Source organism: Catharus ustulatus, chromosome 4 (assembly GCF_009819885.2).
Source record: "Catharus ustulatus isolate bCatUst1 chromosome 4, bCatUst1.pri.v2, whole genome shotgun sequence".
Lineage (NCBI taxonomy): Eukaryota > Metazoa > Chordata > Aves > Passeriformes > Turdidae > Catharus > Catharus ustulatus.
Window position 1 is genome coordinate 30,739,527 of NC_046224.1, and position 14,991 is coordinate 30,754,517.

General features: G+C 34.5%; 1 protein-coding gene across 3 annotated transcripts in view; it reads right to left on the bottom strand.

Annotated features, from left to right (window-relative positions):
- Nucleotides 1-677: 677 nt before the first annotated feature.
- Nucleotides 678-14,991, bottom strand: part of IMMP2L (inner mitochondrial membrane peptidase subunit 2) — a 431,600-nt gene continuing 417,286 nt past the window's right edge. For all 3 annotated transcript variants that reach the window (XM_033057715.2, XM_033057716.2, XM_033057717.2), the window contains exon 6: nucleotides 678-1,175. In XM_033057715.2, coding sequence (XP_032913606.1) covers nucleotides 1,056-1,175 — 120 coding nt within the window. In that variant the 3' untranslated portion in view covers nucleotides 678-1,055. The remainder of the gene's footprint in view (nucleotides 1,176-14,991) is intronic.

Genomic DNA, 14,991 nt, shown 5'->3' on the forward strand with positions numbered 1-14,991 from the left:
TTGTAGACTTACTTTAATCTTGCCTGAAGTTCTGATCATTGCATGTTTTTAGCTGAAAATATTAAAAGATTTTTTTGTGCAGTTTGGTAAATTTGTTTTAGTACTAGCCTATATAAAGTAAAATTCAATAAATATGAACATAAGCTGACTCATATTGATTTTTCATTGAAAATGTGTCATTTTCCAAGTTCTTCTCACTTATAATGTGTGCAGAAGCTTTGCTGCCTATTCACAGAGTATATTTATAATATTAACTATATACTGAATATTAATCACATATTTCTTATCTAATTACATAGTTTCAAAGAAATGTGGCAACCAGTACTAATGAAGATTTACTCTACTAGAAAAATTAATTAAACACTGCCTTCAGATAACGTAACATAATTTGTACATTTTGACTGACTATCTAATTCAGAAAGATATACAGGGAATATTTATATAGAATTATTTTTTTTATCCTGACAGAGAAAATAAAAATAAATAATATGTACTCAGTTCAATAATAGAAATAAGCTGTATTAAAAATTTTTCACCTATAGAAGTATTGATTATTCATTACTAGTAATTATAGGACAATCCAAAGTATATATGTTTTGGGTGTTTTTTTTCTTTTTTTCATATGCAATCAATATTAATGAAGTTTCCATGCAGTCACAAAAGAAACAAGCTGAATGTAAAAGATCACCAACAGTTTATTGAAGGTTCAAATGGCTTCTTGTCCAGAGAAGCACAGGTACAGAACAAGCCAAGCACGTTACTGCTTCCAGACAAAAAATGGACATTCAGTCCTTCTATAACCAATTATTTCAAACTGAATTAATATCCAATGCCCTAATGCTGGAGATTTTAAAAACCCACCAAACAACAGAACAAACAAATGAAAGAAACATGAAGAATTTCTGGCAGCATTGTAACATTAAGATGTCACATGTATTTGTTGATACGACACTGATGTCAAAGCACTTGGCAAAGCTCTTAGAGGTGATGGTACAACCACTGCAACTCTTTGTGGCTGAACTTCAGGTCAGCGTTTTGCTGTCTGAACACTGAGATCACTCCTGCTCTCTCTGGAGTGGTTTGCGCTCCGGAGGGAGCATCGGCTGTAACTTCTGCCAGCGCTGTGGAGGCCAGAGGATATGAGTAGCTCGGGCATGTAGAAGTCCAAGAGAAACCTGCAACCAAAATATAAACCAGAGATGGTATTAGGTAGTGCAAATAAATCAGAATGTGAAAAATTCAAAGCATGTGATGATTTGTTAGAGCGGGGGAGAATACAAAGCAGCAGAGTGAGTGCTCTCTCATGCAGGTAATGAGGGGAAGAGAAAATGTCTTTAGCAACAATTTCTTTTTCTTTTTTTTTTTTTTTTGATAAAACATTTTTTGGAACTCTAAACTGCTTGCTGAAATGCACTGACTGTAACAAAGAAGTAGGATTTTTTTTTTTCATTTTCAAGGGAAAAGGCTGCTCAAAACAGGTGAGGCATCTATAATCCACATAAAGCTTTTTGGTTATTAGTTATTCTGGCTCCAGAGAACAAATTTCAAGTATCTATTTTGAATAATTTCAACAGAATCTGAATCTTGGGTTTGGGCCATGTGTGCTAACCACACCAGGACAGTGGCTTTTCTAAACATTCTGTGTTTACCATTCATCACTCTCCTTGAAAACTCCATTTTGTCTTCAACCAAAAATGAAAATTACTGTGAATTGTAAAGATTTCCCTGAGGATGAAAATGTATTTCTCTACAGATCAAAACCTTTTGAAGTGCTAGGAATACTTAAACCTAATTTGTATGTTTTGCAAACATGTTTTACCATCTATTATTTATTATTGTTTACATCAGTAATTTTACTTCACTAATATTTTACTTCAATAGAAAAAAAAAATTCAATTCTGATATTACTTATAAATTAATCAGAGATAGTATAGAAAACAGAATTGCTTAGAAAATTTTCAGCAAATTATTAACAAGACTTTTTTATATATGGTAATGGCTAGACTCAGAGTAAGAAGAAAACAGTCACAATTTCAGACTGAGATAAGACAGTCCATACTTAACATTGAAATTAAATCATTTTGTATGGAGTTAATCTCAGTTAATTTGAAAAGCCTGAAGCATAAACTTCTGCATCTTAAATTATTTGTTTAAACTTGTAGAGAAAATAGCATGTAATACACATCCAGCACCAACAGAAAGGCTATAAACAGGACAAAATCATGGTTAGAAATACTGGAATGTCTGTGTCCATGAAAAGATTGAATAATTCAGACTCCTAAACAGACAACAGTGTTACAAATCTACAGAATTAGTAATGGCATGGATTAAAAAATGCATAGGCTTTATTTGACTCTTATTATTTCTCATAAGAACAAGAAAACATCAGTGATATTATCCTAAAGAATTTTTCAAGCCATCAAAAAGGAAATGCTTTTCAGTATGTGCAGCATTACATCATACTTGCATGCATTATAAAGTATACTGAAGTGACCAGAAAAATATTGCAAACTCTTTCAAAAAATAATGATGGAAGCAAAGTCCAACCCAGGTAATTTAACATAAACAAATAGTATAGTGTCTTTACTCCATATTAGGAACCATGGAGGGAAAATATGTGTACTTGCTTTATTCTTGTATTTCAATAATCTGGTATTGGCTGTTGTAAGAGCCAGGAACTAACGGATTTCTAGTTTGAATTTCTACTTTGCTGCTTAAATTCCTATGTAAACTCAGTTCCATTCCATTTCTCATTGGAAAAGAAAAAAAAAAAAGTGATTTTAGTAAGCGGGTAATTTGGCATTTTATGCAAACAGACACCAAATAGGCCCCTAGGAATATCTTCAGCTAATTTTCTTGATTTAATTCATAGGATTAATGTATATTCACCAGTCTCTCTCTCTACTACATAATCAAATCAGTGAAGCTGAAGTGGTATATATCTAATTCCATATTCTGTAGCTTGATGAAGCAGGTGCTGCATTACTTGAATATAATTTGGTTACTTAATAACCCATGATATCTAAAAGAATCTGAAGTGGATCACTGAATTGAAGTCTAGTATCATATTTCACTTGCTTGATCCCTTGCAGGGAGCACTTTTTTCCCAGATCTGTTGAAGGCTTTTTTCCTACATTTAAGCAAAGGACAGGCTGCTAAGTGACAACTCTTTTTCAAAAGCATTGAGCAACATTGACACACTTTTCTGTAGTTTGGTTGATATTTATGGAATTCAAAACATCCTTTATCTTAATTAGACCATAAAGCCGGGTGCAAATGTAGTATTACCATGTTGGGTTTTTTTCCCTGAGTGTACAGCATGATAGCACACACATTACAGGCTGGTGCCAAAATATAAAACCACAGCAAATCCCACAGCTGCATATAAAATGTGACAGCATTAGTACAGAGAAAAAATGTTAGAATACTCTTTTCAAACACAAATAACATCTCATTTTCAAAGCTCTGTGTTTTTCTCAGTACATTGCTTGTTACTGATGTCAGCAGGAGGTCTGCAAACAGACTGAGAATATAACAAATGAATCAAAACATGTTTTAAGCTGAGCCTGGGAATAATTTTGCCCAGAGGATTACTTCTACTGACCATCATCTGCCTCAAAACTAATAAAGAACTCTCCTTCCTATAAACATGATTTACAATATGACTAAAGTTAAAAAGGAAAAACAGATATTGTTGGGTGATGGAAGCCTTTGTGAAACAACAAATTACACTGATGCTATAGAACTTCTTTTATAATAACTTAAAGGTTCACTTTAAAAGCACCTTGATGTTTGACTTCTGCAAACAACCGTAATACTTTTTTCCATTGCCTATTATTATTCTGTACTTACCACAGCAGCCATGAATTTCACTGAGGAAGAACAGAATTGTTCGCAGAGAATAACCTCTCCTTGTTAATGGATTTACCCTCATCAAGGTTAGATATGAATGAATTCAGAAGAGTGAACTAAAAGGCTGCACTTTCTGTTGTAACAGTGAAATATTGAGATAATATATTTATTACTTCACTTATAGATATTATTTTCTCCCTTTACGTAAGAAAATAAGTTTGTGCCCTTGAAACACTGTCTTAACCTAACTTAAGAGAAATCAGCACTTAACAGACATATATTCTTTGAAGAATGTGTTTCCTTTCCATCACTGAGATGCCAGCAATTAAATAGTTGGGGGTTATTTGTACATAATGATCTATTTGTTATTCTTACTGTGGTAACAACAGAAATTATATTGAATTGAACCCATATTATGGTGCCTCAGATGAGCTGTTTAAACTTTTTTAAATCTTTGAATATTAAGTTGAACAACTAAGAACTCACTTCATTAAAGCAGCAATTTTATCTGCAAAATAAGTTTCTAATTAATACTGTTTTGACACTCTTACTGTTCTAAAAGCATATTTCCTTAGTGTCTGCTTGTTGTTAGTATGTTAGCTGTATGGAAAATGATTAGTTTTGGCACTGCATTAGGGAAAGATAAACCTAAGACTGATAGTGCTATCTGCAGTAGTACTTAGAACAATCTTGCTCATTTTGTCCTAACAGGCTTGGATAAACCATCTTTATTAGTATGAAGACTTACAATAATATCACTTCCTCTGGCTCTAAAATACATCATGAAAATGGGGAAAGTGTTATTCAGACTGTACCAGAGTCTGTATACATGTAGCATACCATGCAGTACATCAAAATTTCTATGGAAATGACAGGTATTCTGTTTGGATTTCAAGAAAAGGGGAAAGGATGTGATCCTATGTGCTGGTTTTGGCTGGGGTAGAGTTAATTCTCTTCACTGTGGCTGGTATTGGACTGAGTTTTGGACTTGTGCTGAACACAGGATTGATAAAATAGACATGTTTTTGTTATTGCTGAACAGGATTTACATAGACCCAAGACCTTTTCTTCTTTATGTACTGCCACTGCTCCTGGCAAAGAGACTGGAGATGCCTGAGATGTTGGAAGGAAAGGTCACCCCAATTAACCAAAGTATATTCCAGACCATATGACATCATCCTCAGTATGTAAAGTTGGGAAAACTAAGAAGCAGGAAAGGTTTGGAGTGATGGTGTTTGAGTTTCCAAGTCACCATTACAAGTGATGGGGCCCTGCTCTCCCTGAGATGGCAGAGGGAAGCAGTGAATTGTTATACTTTGCTTGTGTGTATGGCTTTTGCTTCTGCTATTAAACTGTCTTTATCTCAACCCATGGATCTTCTGATTTTTACCCTTCCAAGTCCGTCTTTACCCTTCCAGATTCTGCTGGTGGGGGAGTGATTGAGCAGTTGCTGGGCTGCTGGCTGGTGTGAAACCACCACACCCTAACAAGGGCATTCTCAGCTTTCCCAGACAATGTAAAGTCTACCCTAACAGCTAAATTCAAGTATTGTAGCTCCTAGTCATGAGTTCCCTTTGGTTTAGGAACATTCTCCATAGATTTTTCCCTGCTTCTTTTTTCCTTAAGCCTTCTTTATTTTTACCCTAAACAGCCCAGATTTCAAATTCTGCAATAACTCTGAAACGACAAAGAACACCACCACTAAATATACCCTGAGAAACAGCACTGCAGAGCCAAAAAAATCTAATCCTTTAAAACTTTAGAAAAAGTTAGACTTCCTAACTTGTCAGTTTTCTCTTTGGAAGTAATAACCATAGAGTGATAGAAGTAAAGACTACTTAAACTGGACAAAGACCTCTAAGATCATTTACTCCAACTATTGTCACTGTTCACCACTAAACCATATCCCCATGTGTCACATTCACATGCATATCGAACAATTCCAGACATGTGGAAAAAAAAAGAGACAAAACAAAAGAGCAAGGGTGTTCCTACAGCTGTATCATAGCCCTGCAATTCAGTATAGCCACTGCCACTAACAATCTGTAGACCTTGCATAAGCTCTGCAAGGCCTCAAGATTATTTTCTCAGGTTTTGTCTGAATTTACCTCTCCTGCCTGGAGTTTTGATTCAGCTTGTATAGCTGCAACAAATTTTCTAGTGATCGGGTGACTATTGACTAATTTGTTACAGTTTTGTTTATATCACTTATATTTGCTTATATTTGCATAATCTTGTGGTAGAATCAGAGATTTTACATACTCATTAAAAAGTAAATATTCTGTATAGGATGAAATATTTGTGATTTGCAAATAATAATGAGGTATCCAGGATCACAGGCATGGGATAATAAGAACAGACTGAAGAAACCTAGCAAAGATCATTTAAAAAAACCCAATTGACTGTCAAAAATGTTTTAAGATGATCAAAGAGAAAAAACAGTGGAGAATAAAAAGGAATATACTAATAAAAAAAAAAATAGAAACACAAAGTGAAAATCAACAAAGAATAAAGGGAAAAACATTAGAAAATGTGCTAAATTAGTGGAAATTGAGAAAGAAGAGATCAATGATATTATAATGCTTCTAATGAAGAAGTCAGGGTGCCAGCAACTCATGAAGGTACCCTTTTTATGTCTTTTTGAAGAGAATGGGGACTGCCAACCTTGGGACTCAAAGAAGTAGCATAACCACTGAGATAAAGATAGATAGTAAAAAGTGATTGTGTGACATTTTTTAACTGTTTTGATGAGACTTGTATATTAATTTGATAATTTGCAGTGCAAAGGGTGCTATCTTTCTCTGAACTAACCCTATTAACAGTCAGTAAAATACTGTAGAGTGTTGTGATTTTAATGCAGCTGTGACTTGGTGGCCTCATATCATGGAATTTTCCTGGTTTGCTCACAAAAAAGTTTTGATTGTAACATTATGTTACTTTTAATTTTCTGAGCCTACATAAATTCTCATTAAGGGCTGTACAGTTAAGAAAAGCTATCTTTCTTTTTCTCACTTGATATTGCTTTCCATGTTTTTCTGAAATCAAAATGGGGATTTTGATGAAATGTTAATATTAATTTCACTATTTCTTCCATTTAAAAAAACCTCCAAAACAATCAAAAATTAGAAAATTAAATTGATTGTTTGATGATTTCCTCAAAATGCATTTCCACTTAGGGGGATTGTGACTGAAAGTTTGGTTATTTCAGTAAAATTATGAAATATACATGAAGCACTTATATCCTTGTAACAGAGAAACCTTGGAATATCTACATCAGTCACAGAAGATAATAATAAACAAAGGTAATATGAAGAAAATAGTAAAGCACAGCAGTAACCCTTAACATTGAGTCAACACGAAAATCCTCTCGGAGGGTGTACTAAAAAAAGTACTTCAGTATTAATATACTTCTGAAGAAGAAAGATTATCTTGTTTCATCATATTTCAACCTAGTAAACAGTCAATACTCTTTCTTCCAGCCTCATTAATGAGTGTTTAAATTGTGCAAATCCCCTAAAATAGCACTGAAAGAGAACAGTAATAGTTACCCAACAAACTAGAAATAGAACTAAACTACAAGTACCCCACTACCTGTGTACTTGAGAAATTCAATCACCAGTGACAAAACTAAAATTTAAAAGGCCAGTCTCTGGTTTTGTAGTCACTTCTGCTTTAGTTTTTTGTATTCTAGCAATATTGCACAGGCCTCTCAAATGTCATGGCCAATGATTAACATGTAAACACAAAATCTAACATTTTCTCAAACCAAAAGAAGATTAAGCAATAGAAACAATCACAGTGTTTCAAATTATGCTTTCTATTCTCTGATGTAATGATGTAAAATATTCTCATATTTTTTTCCTTCATATGCAGGTTAGCTAAGAAGCTTTGTACATAGCCTTTCACATGGCACTATGGAACATCAGCTATATACAAAATTTCCTTCTCAAATTTTGTTTCATAACACAAGTTCATTGGGGGTGGTCAGGAGTAATCCTGGAGCAGCAGAAGTCTATTCAGACTATATTTTGCTGGCTGGATACTTGCCAGTTCTGAAAGAGGCTCTCAAAGGTGCCAATACATATGAGATGAAAAATCCTTTAATATGGAAAAACCCTGCGTGATTTAAAGATGGTCCCATTTGAGCAGGCATAGAGTTGCAATAAATTTTTCCAGATCTAGTAGTTCATTGCCCCATTACCCATATTCCATCAGCCAAACAACTGCAGTTTAATGATACTGATATTTTTAAAGACTGAGAATGGCAAATTTGCATGGATTAAAGGGTGTAAAGGGACCAGGTTAATGCAAAAGGTGAGAGAAAGTTCAAGAATATTTCAGTCCTCAAAATTAAAAGAAATTCTTCAGATAGAAACACTTATGCAACTACACAGTGTTTCACCTATAACCCTAACAAAAATATAAAGCCTGGAACATCTATCTGTGTCAAATTAGATTGCAGGTTTTTAAGAAAGGTTGTGGCACTGGGTTTTGATATTAGATGGTAGCTGTAAAATGGTCTCAAAGAGAATTGTCCCAGTAAATTAATCTCACAAAAAAATCCATACTTTAGTAGAAAGTAAACATGATTGCTATTACATTTCATCTTTTGTACATGGTCGAACCTTGAAACAAGTACTATCAAGTGCAGTAGTAGGAAAAGAGCTCAATAAAAATAAAATCCTTGGATTACAGTAAAATCCCAGAGTAACCACTTCCTCTAGTAGAAATATCTGTGATAATGAACAGTGACAAAAGAAACAAATAATCTTTTCCTCCTTCTTTTACGAAACCAAGAATAACACAAATATTAGAATCAATAAATTATTTTGTAAATAAACCAATACCAGAATGATGTTCTTTAACTTATATTGTCTCACTGAAGGTTGATATAACAAGGTGCCAATTAGCTCATGAAGACAAAAAAAGTGATAGATTCCTTTCTAATACATAGCAAAGTGCCAGCATATTCATTGTTCTTTCTCCTTGTTACTGAAGAAATCACATCTAATGGAGCCACACAGATCTAGTGACAGAGAAAAGAATGCAGTCCATTAATTTTGCTACTAAGTGTTCCATTACAGTTCCATTAGTTTGACAGCTGAAACAGCAGCTCCAGACATCCCATATGTGTTTTCTTTCACAGAGTTAGTATATAATCAGTAAAAGTCTGTATTAGTTATCAAATTTAGAAGTGCTCATTTAGGTAGAAAATATATTTTTAAAATTTGAAAATATATACATGATAATTATTTCAGAAAGTCTTAAACAGTGAAAATATACTTAAAAATGATGCAGATATCACATATATGCACAGAAAAAAAATCACAAAAAATTATGTATAAGAGAGAAATGTATTTCAAATTCAATGGTTGATTCCCAGAATGAATAAAATTCCCAGAATAAATAAACAGCACAGAACAGTTGTGCAACATGACTACAACTATTGTGATTGCACCCATCCAACACGGTTTTGCAATTTAAGCTACTCATATAAGAAGAGGTGAGCACTGCATTGTAATGATAACTCAGGTTATTGATTGAATTGAAAAAATGTACTAAATATCATAATAACTGGATTGCACTCTCATTTTTCTATCATGTCTACATGATTATATAAACCTTCAGTTACCAAAGGGGAAAAGGAAGGAAAAGGTCAGTGAAAATAGAATATATTTCACATATGAGATTTCTTTACAGTTAAATGTGCAGAAAAATACTAGCTAACATCGAACCATAATTGAAATTCAAAAAAGAAGTGCAGATTTAAAGGAATTCAGTATAAAGTAATGCATTGCTTATTCATCTTTTGAAGCAATCAACTGTCAGTGCCATTGCCTAAATTAAATACATTAACAGGTTTAGTACAAGAATTCCATGAACTGACTTCTAATTCAATGCCTTTGCTTGGAATTGTCATGGATATATTATTGAAAAGACCACAATAGCTAATTAAATTCATCCCTTCACAGATTTTTCTGTGTTTTCTGTTTACTTTTGTATTTATATATTTAAAATAGAGGTTAACATATATCACAGCACTACTACTCTTTTCAGTAAGTATAGCAGTCTTAACAAAGACTCTTGTTTCTGATTAACAGAGCCATTATGCTAAATAGATCAACAAAAGGATTTATAAACCAATCTATTATTTATTTTAGATTTCTAGTAATAAAAATGGTAAAAGAATTTGCTTATTGCACAATATGTTCAGTATTGCATGACATAAAAATACTTTAATAGTTAAAAACTTCTAATATTTCACTGGATAATGCACAAAGTTCCTTACTAAATAGGATTGTCACAAAGTCATGTAACTCAACAGAAAAACAAAATGTACTAGCAGCTCTCATGAAAGAGACACATTAAAAAGCTATAATACATTTGCAATTCAATATTTTAAAAATTGATAAATATAGTAGTAGGAAGAAAATAATTATTTTTTTAAAATTATTATCTTCACCTAGAAAATATTAGCTAATTCCAAAATCTATGCATATTAATTATTTAGGAATACATAAAAGACTTCAATGTGAATTCCTATTCAGCAATCTATTGTATCAGTGCCATCAGTCAGAACAATGTCAGGCTTAGTGATATTTTTCAGATTACAACACTGATATTGATTATGTGTATCGTCTTTCTTCACTGGACAATTAGGACACTAAACAGAACTGCTGTACATGACAAATTCAGTTGATTTCCAGTTTGGTGCCATTGCATGTCATTAATTCAGTTTCAGCCTGAAGCCTTGGCAAACACACTGGCACAGTGCAAGCCATTCAAGCACAGGAATGATTGAGTGACCCCAAGAACTGGTCCTCAAGCAGAGGACCATGCCTCCACTCTCTTGCCCCTCCTCTGCAGTCCCCTGTGCTTCCAGGAGAACCAAATTCTGCATCCAGGCACTGTTCTGGCCATGGAGATTTGCCATGACACTCTTTGCAATACGGGGGAGAGCCCCACTGTGCTCCTGCTCTGCTTCCACTGCACGCTCACAGGTAAACCAGGCCCTAATGAGGAGTGGCTACTATTCAAAGCTGTGTTAAGAATCTAAGGTGACAGATGAAATTCCACCAAATTTCTGTGGAAATGCACAACTGTGCCAGGGATCAAGCTATGAGAGATGGCATTTTAGACTCATGCAGGAGAACTAAAAAGAAGGGAAGGAGTCTGACTGTAGAAGGAAGCAGTAGCTTTAATTTCTATATGCACTCAAATTCTTCTTTAAGACAAGCAATGTGAAAATGCCTCACATGCTACTTGCAGCTAATTTCTATTCTTCATATATCTCCTAAAAGCTCAGAAAAGTACCTGATCTCATGGTCAAAAATCAGAGCGATTTATGAACTTAGAGAAGTTACAAAACTAAAGAATATCATGGAGAACATCTCATCCCACTGATGTATTTTCTGTCTGTAGGAGTAGTTCCAGCCTGAACTCCAGCCCCATCAATGAGTACCATGATGGGACAGTATTGGGAGTATTTGGGAAAGTTCATTATTTTAAATTTTCCTTGGCAGACGTGTTACAGTAATTATTAAATTCTGAGGAAAGAAAGAAAAAAAAAAGAAAGACCAGCAGTAGTCAGAAATGCTAATTTAAAGTAATTGGTGAAAAATTACCTCTTAATTAAAACAAAATGGTACAAGACCTTATGATATTATAACTGTTACTGGGCAAAGCAAGCCTTTTCTAAACCTAAATTGTTCAGAGATTTTCAGAACTGTTTGTACAACAAACATATCTGTCAGCTGGTTCAGAGTTTCTGTGGTTTTATTACATCTTTTAGATTTAGTCTGATACAAATGAATTTGTTGCAATATTCTTCATAAAATAATTTTTATTTTCTCTTACATTAATAAGACGACTGTTCAATAGACTATTCCACTTAACTAAATATTTCAAAATATCCTACTGTGAGGCTTGCCTATATTTTCTTTCAAAATGGCGACAGAAACAGTTTGACTTACAGAAAACATGCTGTTGGCAATATGAGCTATGAAAAGCAATGGGGAGTAAATATTCAATGAGCAGTTAGGATATCAAAATGTCATTAAATAGCTGCATGATATGTTATTAAAATTATAAAAGACTTTTTAATAGAGCTCTTCATGTGAGGATGGTTAGAGCTTATCTAAATTGGTAAATTTCATCAAGATAATTCCATATACATAATCTCCCAAGTTGATTTACTGGAAAAAAACCCCACAGAAATACTTCAAATATACACAAATATTTTTCTCTTCCTTAAAGCTGTAATAATAGCTATGAATTTAAGCATAGTAAACACTTTCTATCTTTTCTATATCTGATTTATTCTGTATTTTTGCTAAAACTGTGGAGAAGAAGATTAAATTTACTAAACCCAGCCTTTACTTTACTTGGAAGAAAAAAAAAATCTCAAAAACATTAATATTTTTCTTATTCAATATTACTATTATTCAGCATTCTGTTTTTATATAATACTGTGGCATTTGTCAAAATAGAAGGGTTCTTTCTATAGTTTAAATCATACAGCTATCCTTTCACTTCATAACAGAATTTATGATTAAATAATTGACACTCTATAGTTATGAATATATTTTCTCCAGCCTTCATAACTAATCCTCTTCAACTTTTTTTTCTTTACTTCACTCCTGAATAGCTTAGAATAATGGCAAAAGAGATTTTACAGAGAAAATGAAGTTTCACAAAAATATATCAGAAATATAACAAGATACACATCCTTATCAAGATATCACCTTTACTGTTGCAGTTCTTTCTCACAATCCTGAGTCTACAAGGACTGCACATTTTACACGTGAGATGAGTGTTTAGTTCTCCACAGAAAAGCCCCAGTGAAGAAACAACAGTGCTTATGGAGAAGCCAGTTTTACAGAGCAGTGACGTGACAGATCAAGTCCCCAGGCCTGGCTTGTGCACCAGTAGCCCCAGCAGACTCAGCCAGAGGAGGGGCAGGGGACCAGCAGTCAGCTCCCTTTAGTTATGGGCACATCAGAAAAACAAAGAAGAATGGGAGAAGCCCACCTATGAGTTCCCTGACCATTACATTCAAGGTTCAGTTAATTGGTCTAAAGAGAGGTGCTGCCTTTACCATTTGAGATGTACCAGGAGACCTCCAGTGGCCACTGTGCCTCCTCATTCAGAAGGGCAGAGGCTTCTTCGAAGTCCTGTGCTATACCTTCACAAGGCACATAAAATTTATGTAAGATTCACTAGGACATAGGAAAAGCAGCTTTACAGACAGCTAGAGTTCTCCCACAGCTCTCTTCAAGACCTTTGCTATTCTCCTTGGCACACCAATTACTTTTTTCTGTTCCACCCTTCATCTCTATCCTTCTTTGACGTGTCCTTGCCAAACAAGGCAGGATACTAAACCAAATGACTTAGCCACAGGCTGCATCATTTCAAAATTAAAAACACGGTACCTTCATCTTTAGCCAAATGGAGTAACTAGTTGTGGCTGCAGGCCAGGTGCCCACCAAAGCACTCCCTTCTTTAGCTGGACAGAGGAAAGAAAATGTAACAGGAGGCTCATGGTTGAGAATAAGGACAAGGAGATGCCACTCACCAGATACTGTCATGAGCAAAACAGACTTGACTTGAGGAAATTAATTTGTTTCCAATCAAATCAGGGAAGATAATTAAAAAAAAAAAAAATAAAACAAGACCAAACAAAAGCACCCTTATCTCACCCCTACCTTCTTCCCTGGTTCAACTTCACTCCCAAATTCTCTCTCCCCTGCCCCCGCAGAACTGCAGCAGTGGGAATGGGCCAGGGTCAGTCCATCACACATTGTCTCTGCTGCTCCTTCCTGCTCAGGGGGAAAACTTCTCACACTCTTACCCTGCTCCAGAGTGCAGCCCTCCCATGGAAAACAATCCTCCACGAACTCCTCCAATGTGAGACAGCTCCATTTTGGAACTGACTGGCGCTGGCTCTCTTGGACATAGGGGAAGCTTCTGGCAGACACAGCTTCTCACAGAAGCCACAGAGTCCTGTCCCCACCCCCCAGTCACAGCAAAACCTGGCCACACAAACCCAATAGAGAAGGTTTAATCCACAGCTTTACCATCAAGATTTATGTTTATCTTAAGGACAAACTAAAACTAAACTCTACATGATAAGTAAGAAAGTAGTGAGGACTAATGAATTCAGTTCTCTGCATATATAATAAAATATTCTCTCATAGTCATAATCAAGCCATAGTTCAGCAAAGCATGTGCTGAACTTTAAATATTCAAATAATACACTTGAGTACATTATTAAAATTAAGTAAAATAAAATAAAATGAATAAATTTCCAGGGAGCTGATGATCTAGATTTATTAACTCTTAAATGACTCAATTTTTCAGGTTATATGCAGCTATTAAGCTATTTTAGGAAGATATAACCACACAGGACTGCCAGGTCATCTGTACAGGAAAAGGATTAGCACATTTAGGCTTTGAAAGATATGCATGTTAAAACTAAACACCACTAAAACTAATTTTTTACATGAAGCTCCTTCACTTCCAGTAAGAAAATCAATGTGATTAAAATTCCTTTTAAGTGCTTACCTTTATAACAAAATCACATATAAAATATGCTACAAATCCAATACTTCTTTTGTAGCATTTTGGGGGACAAAAATCACATTTTTATCAGCAGCAGACTGTGTAGCCATCACCATTGCTACAATGCCTGAAGATCCAAGTCTCTCAAATCAGCTGAGGAGACAGCAGCAGTGAAATTGCAGACAGCACAATCTGATACATTTTCATCAGTCTGCTGTGGAGAAAATATATTCCTGTATGTTTACTGAGTTGGGATTTTTTTGCTTCAGGATGTTAGGATTCAAAGCAAATAAAAAAAAGCTCCATATTTTAATGAGATCATTATTAGTAGTTCATCTTCTTGCTTGCTAGAGTACTAAATCTCCATCAGCTACAGGCAAAGGCGATGTGAAGATTGCTATTACATTTGCTTTGCAATGGATTCTGGCAACCTCCCCACAGCATCTTTGTTCTCCCATGACTACACAGCTTAAGCAACCCAGTCTGAGCTTGGTAAAGACTCTATATTCTTATTTCCAAAACATTTTTTTGCATTTTCTTATTCAATGAATCTAATGTATTGTTTTCTTGAAAGGAAAA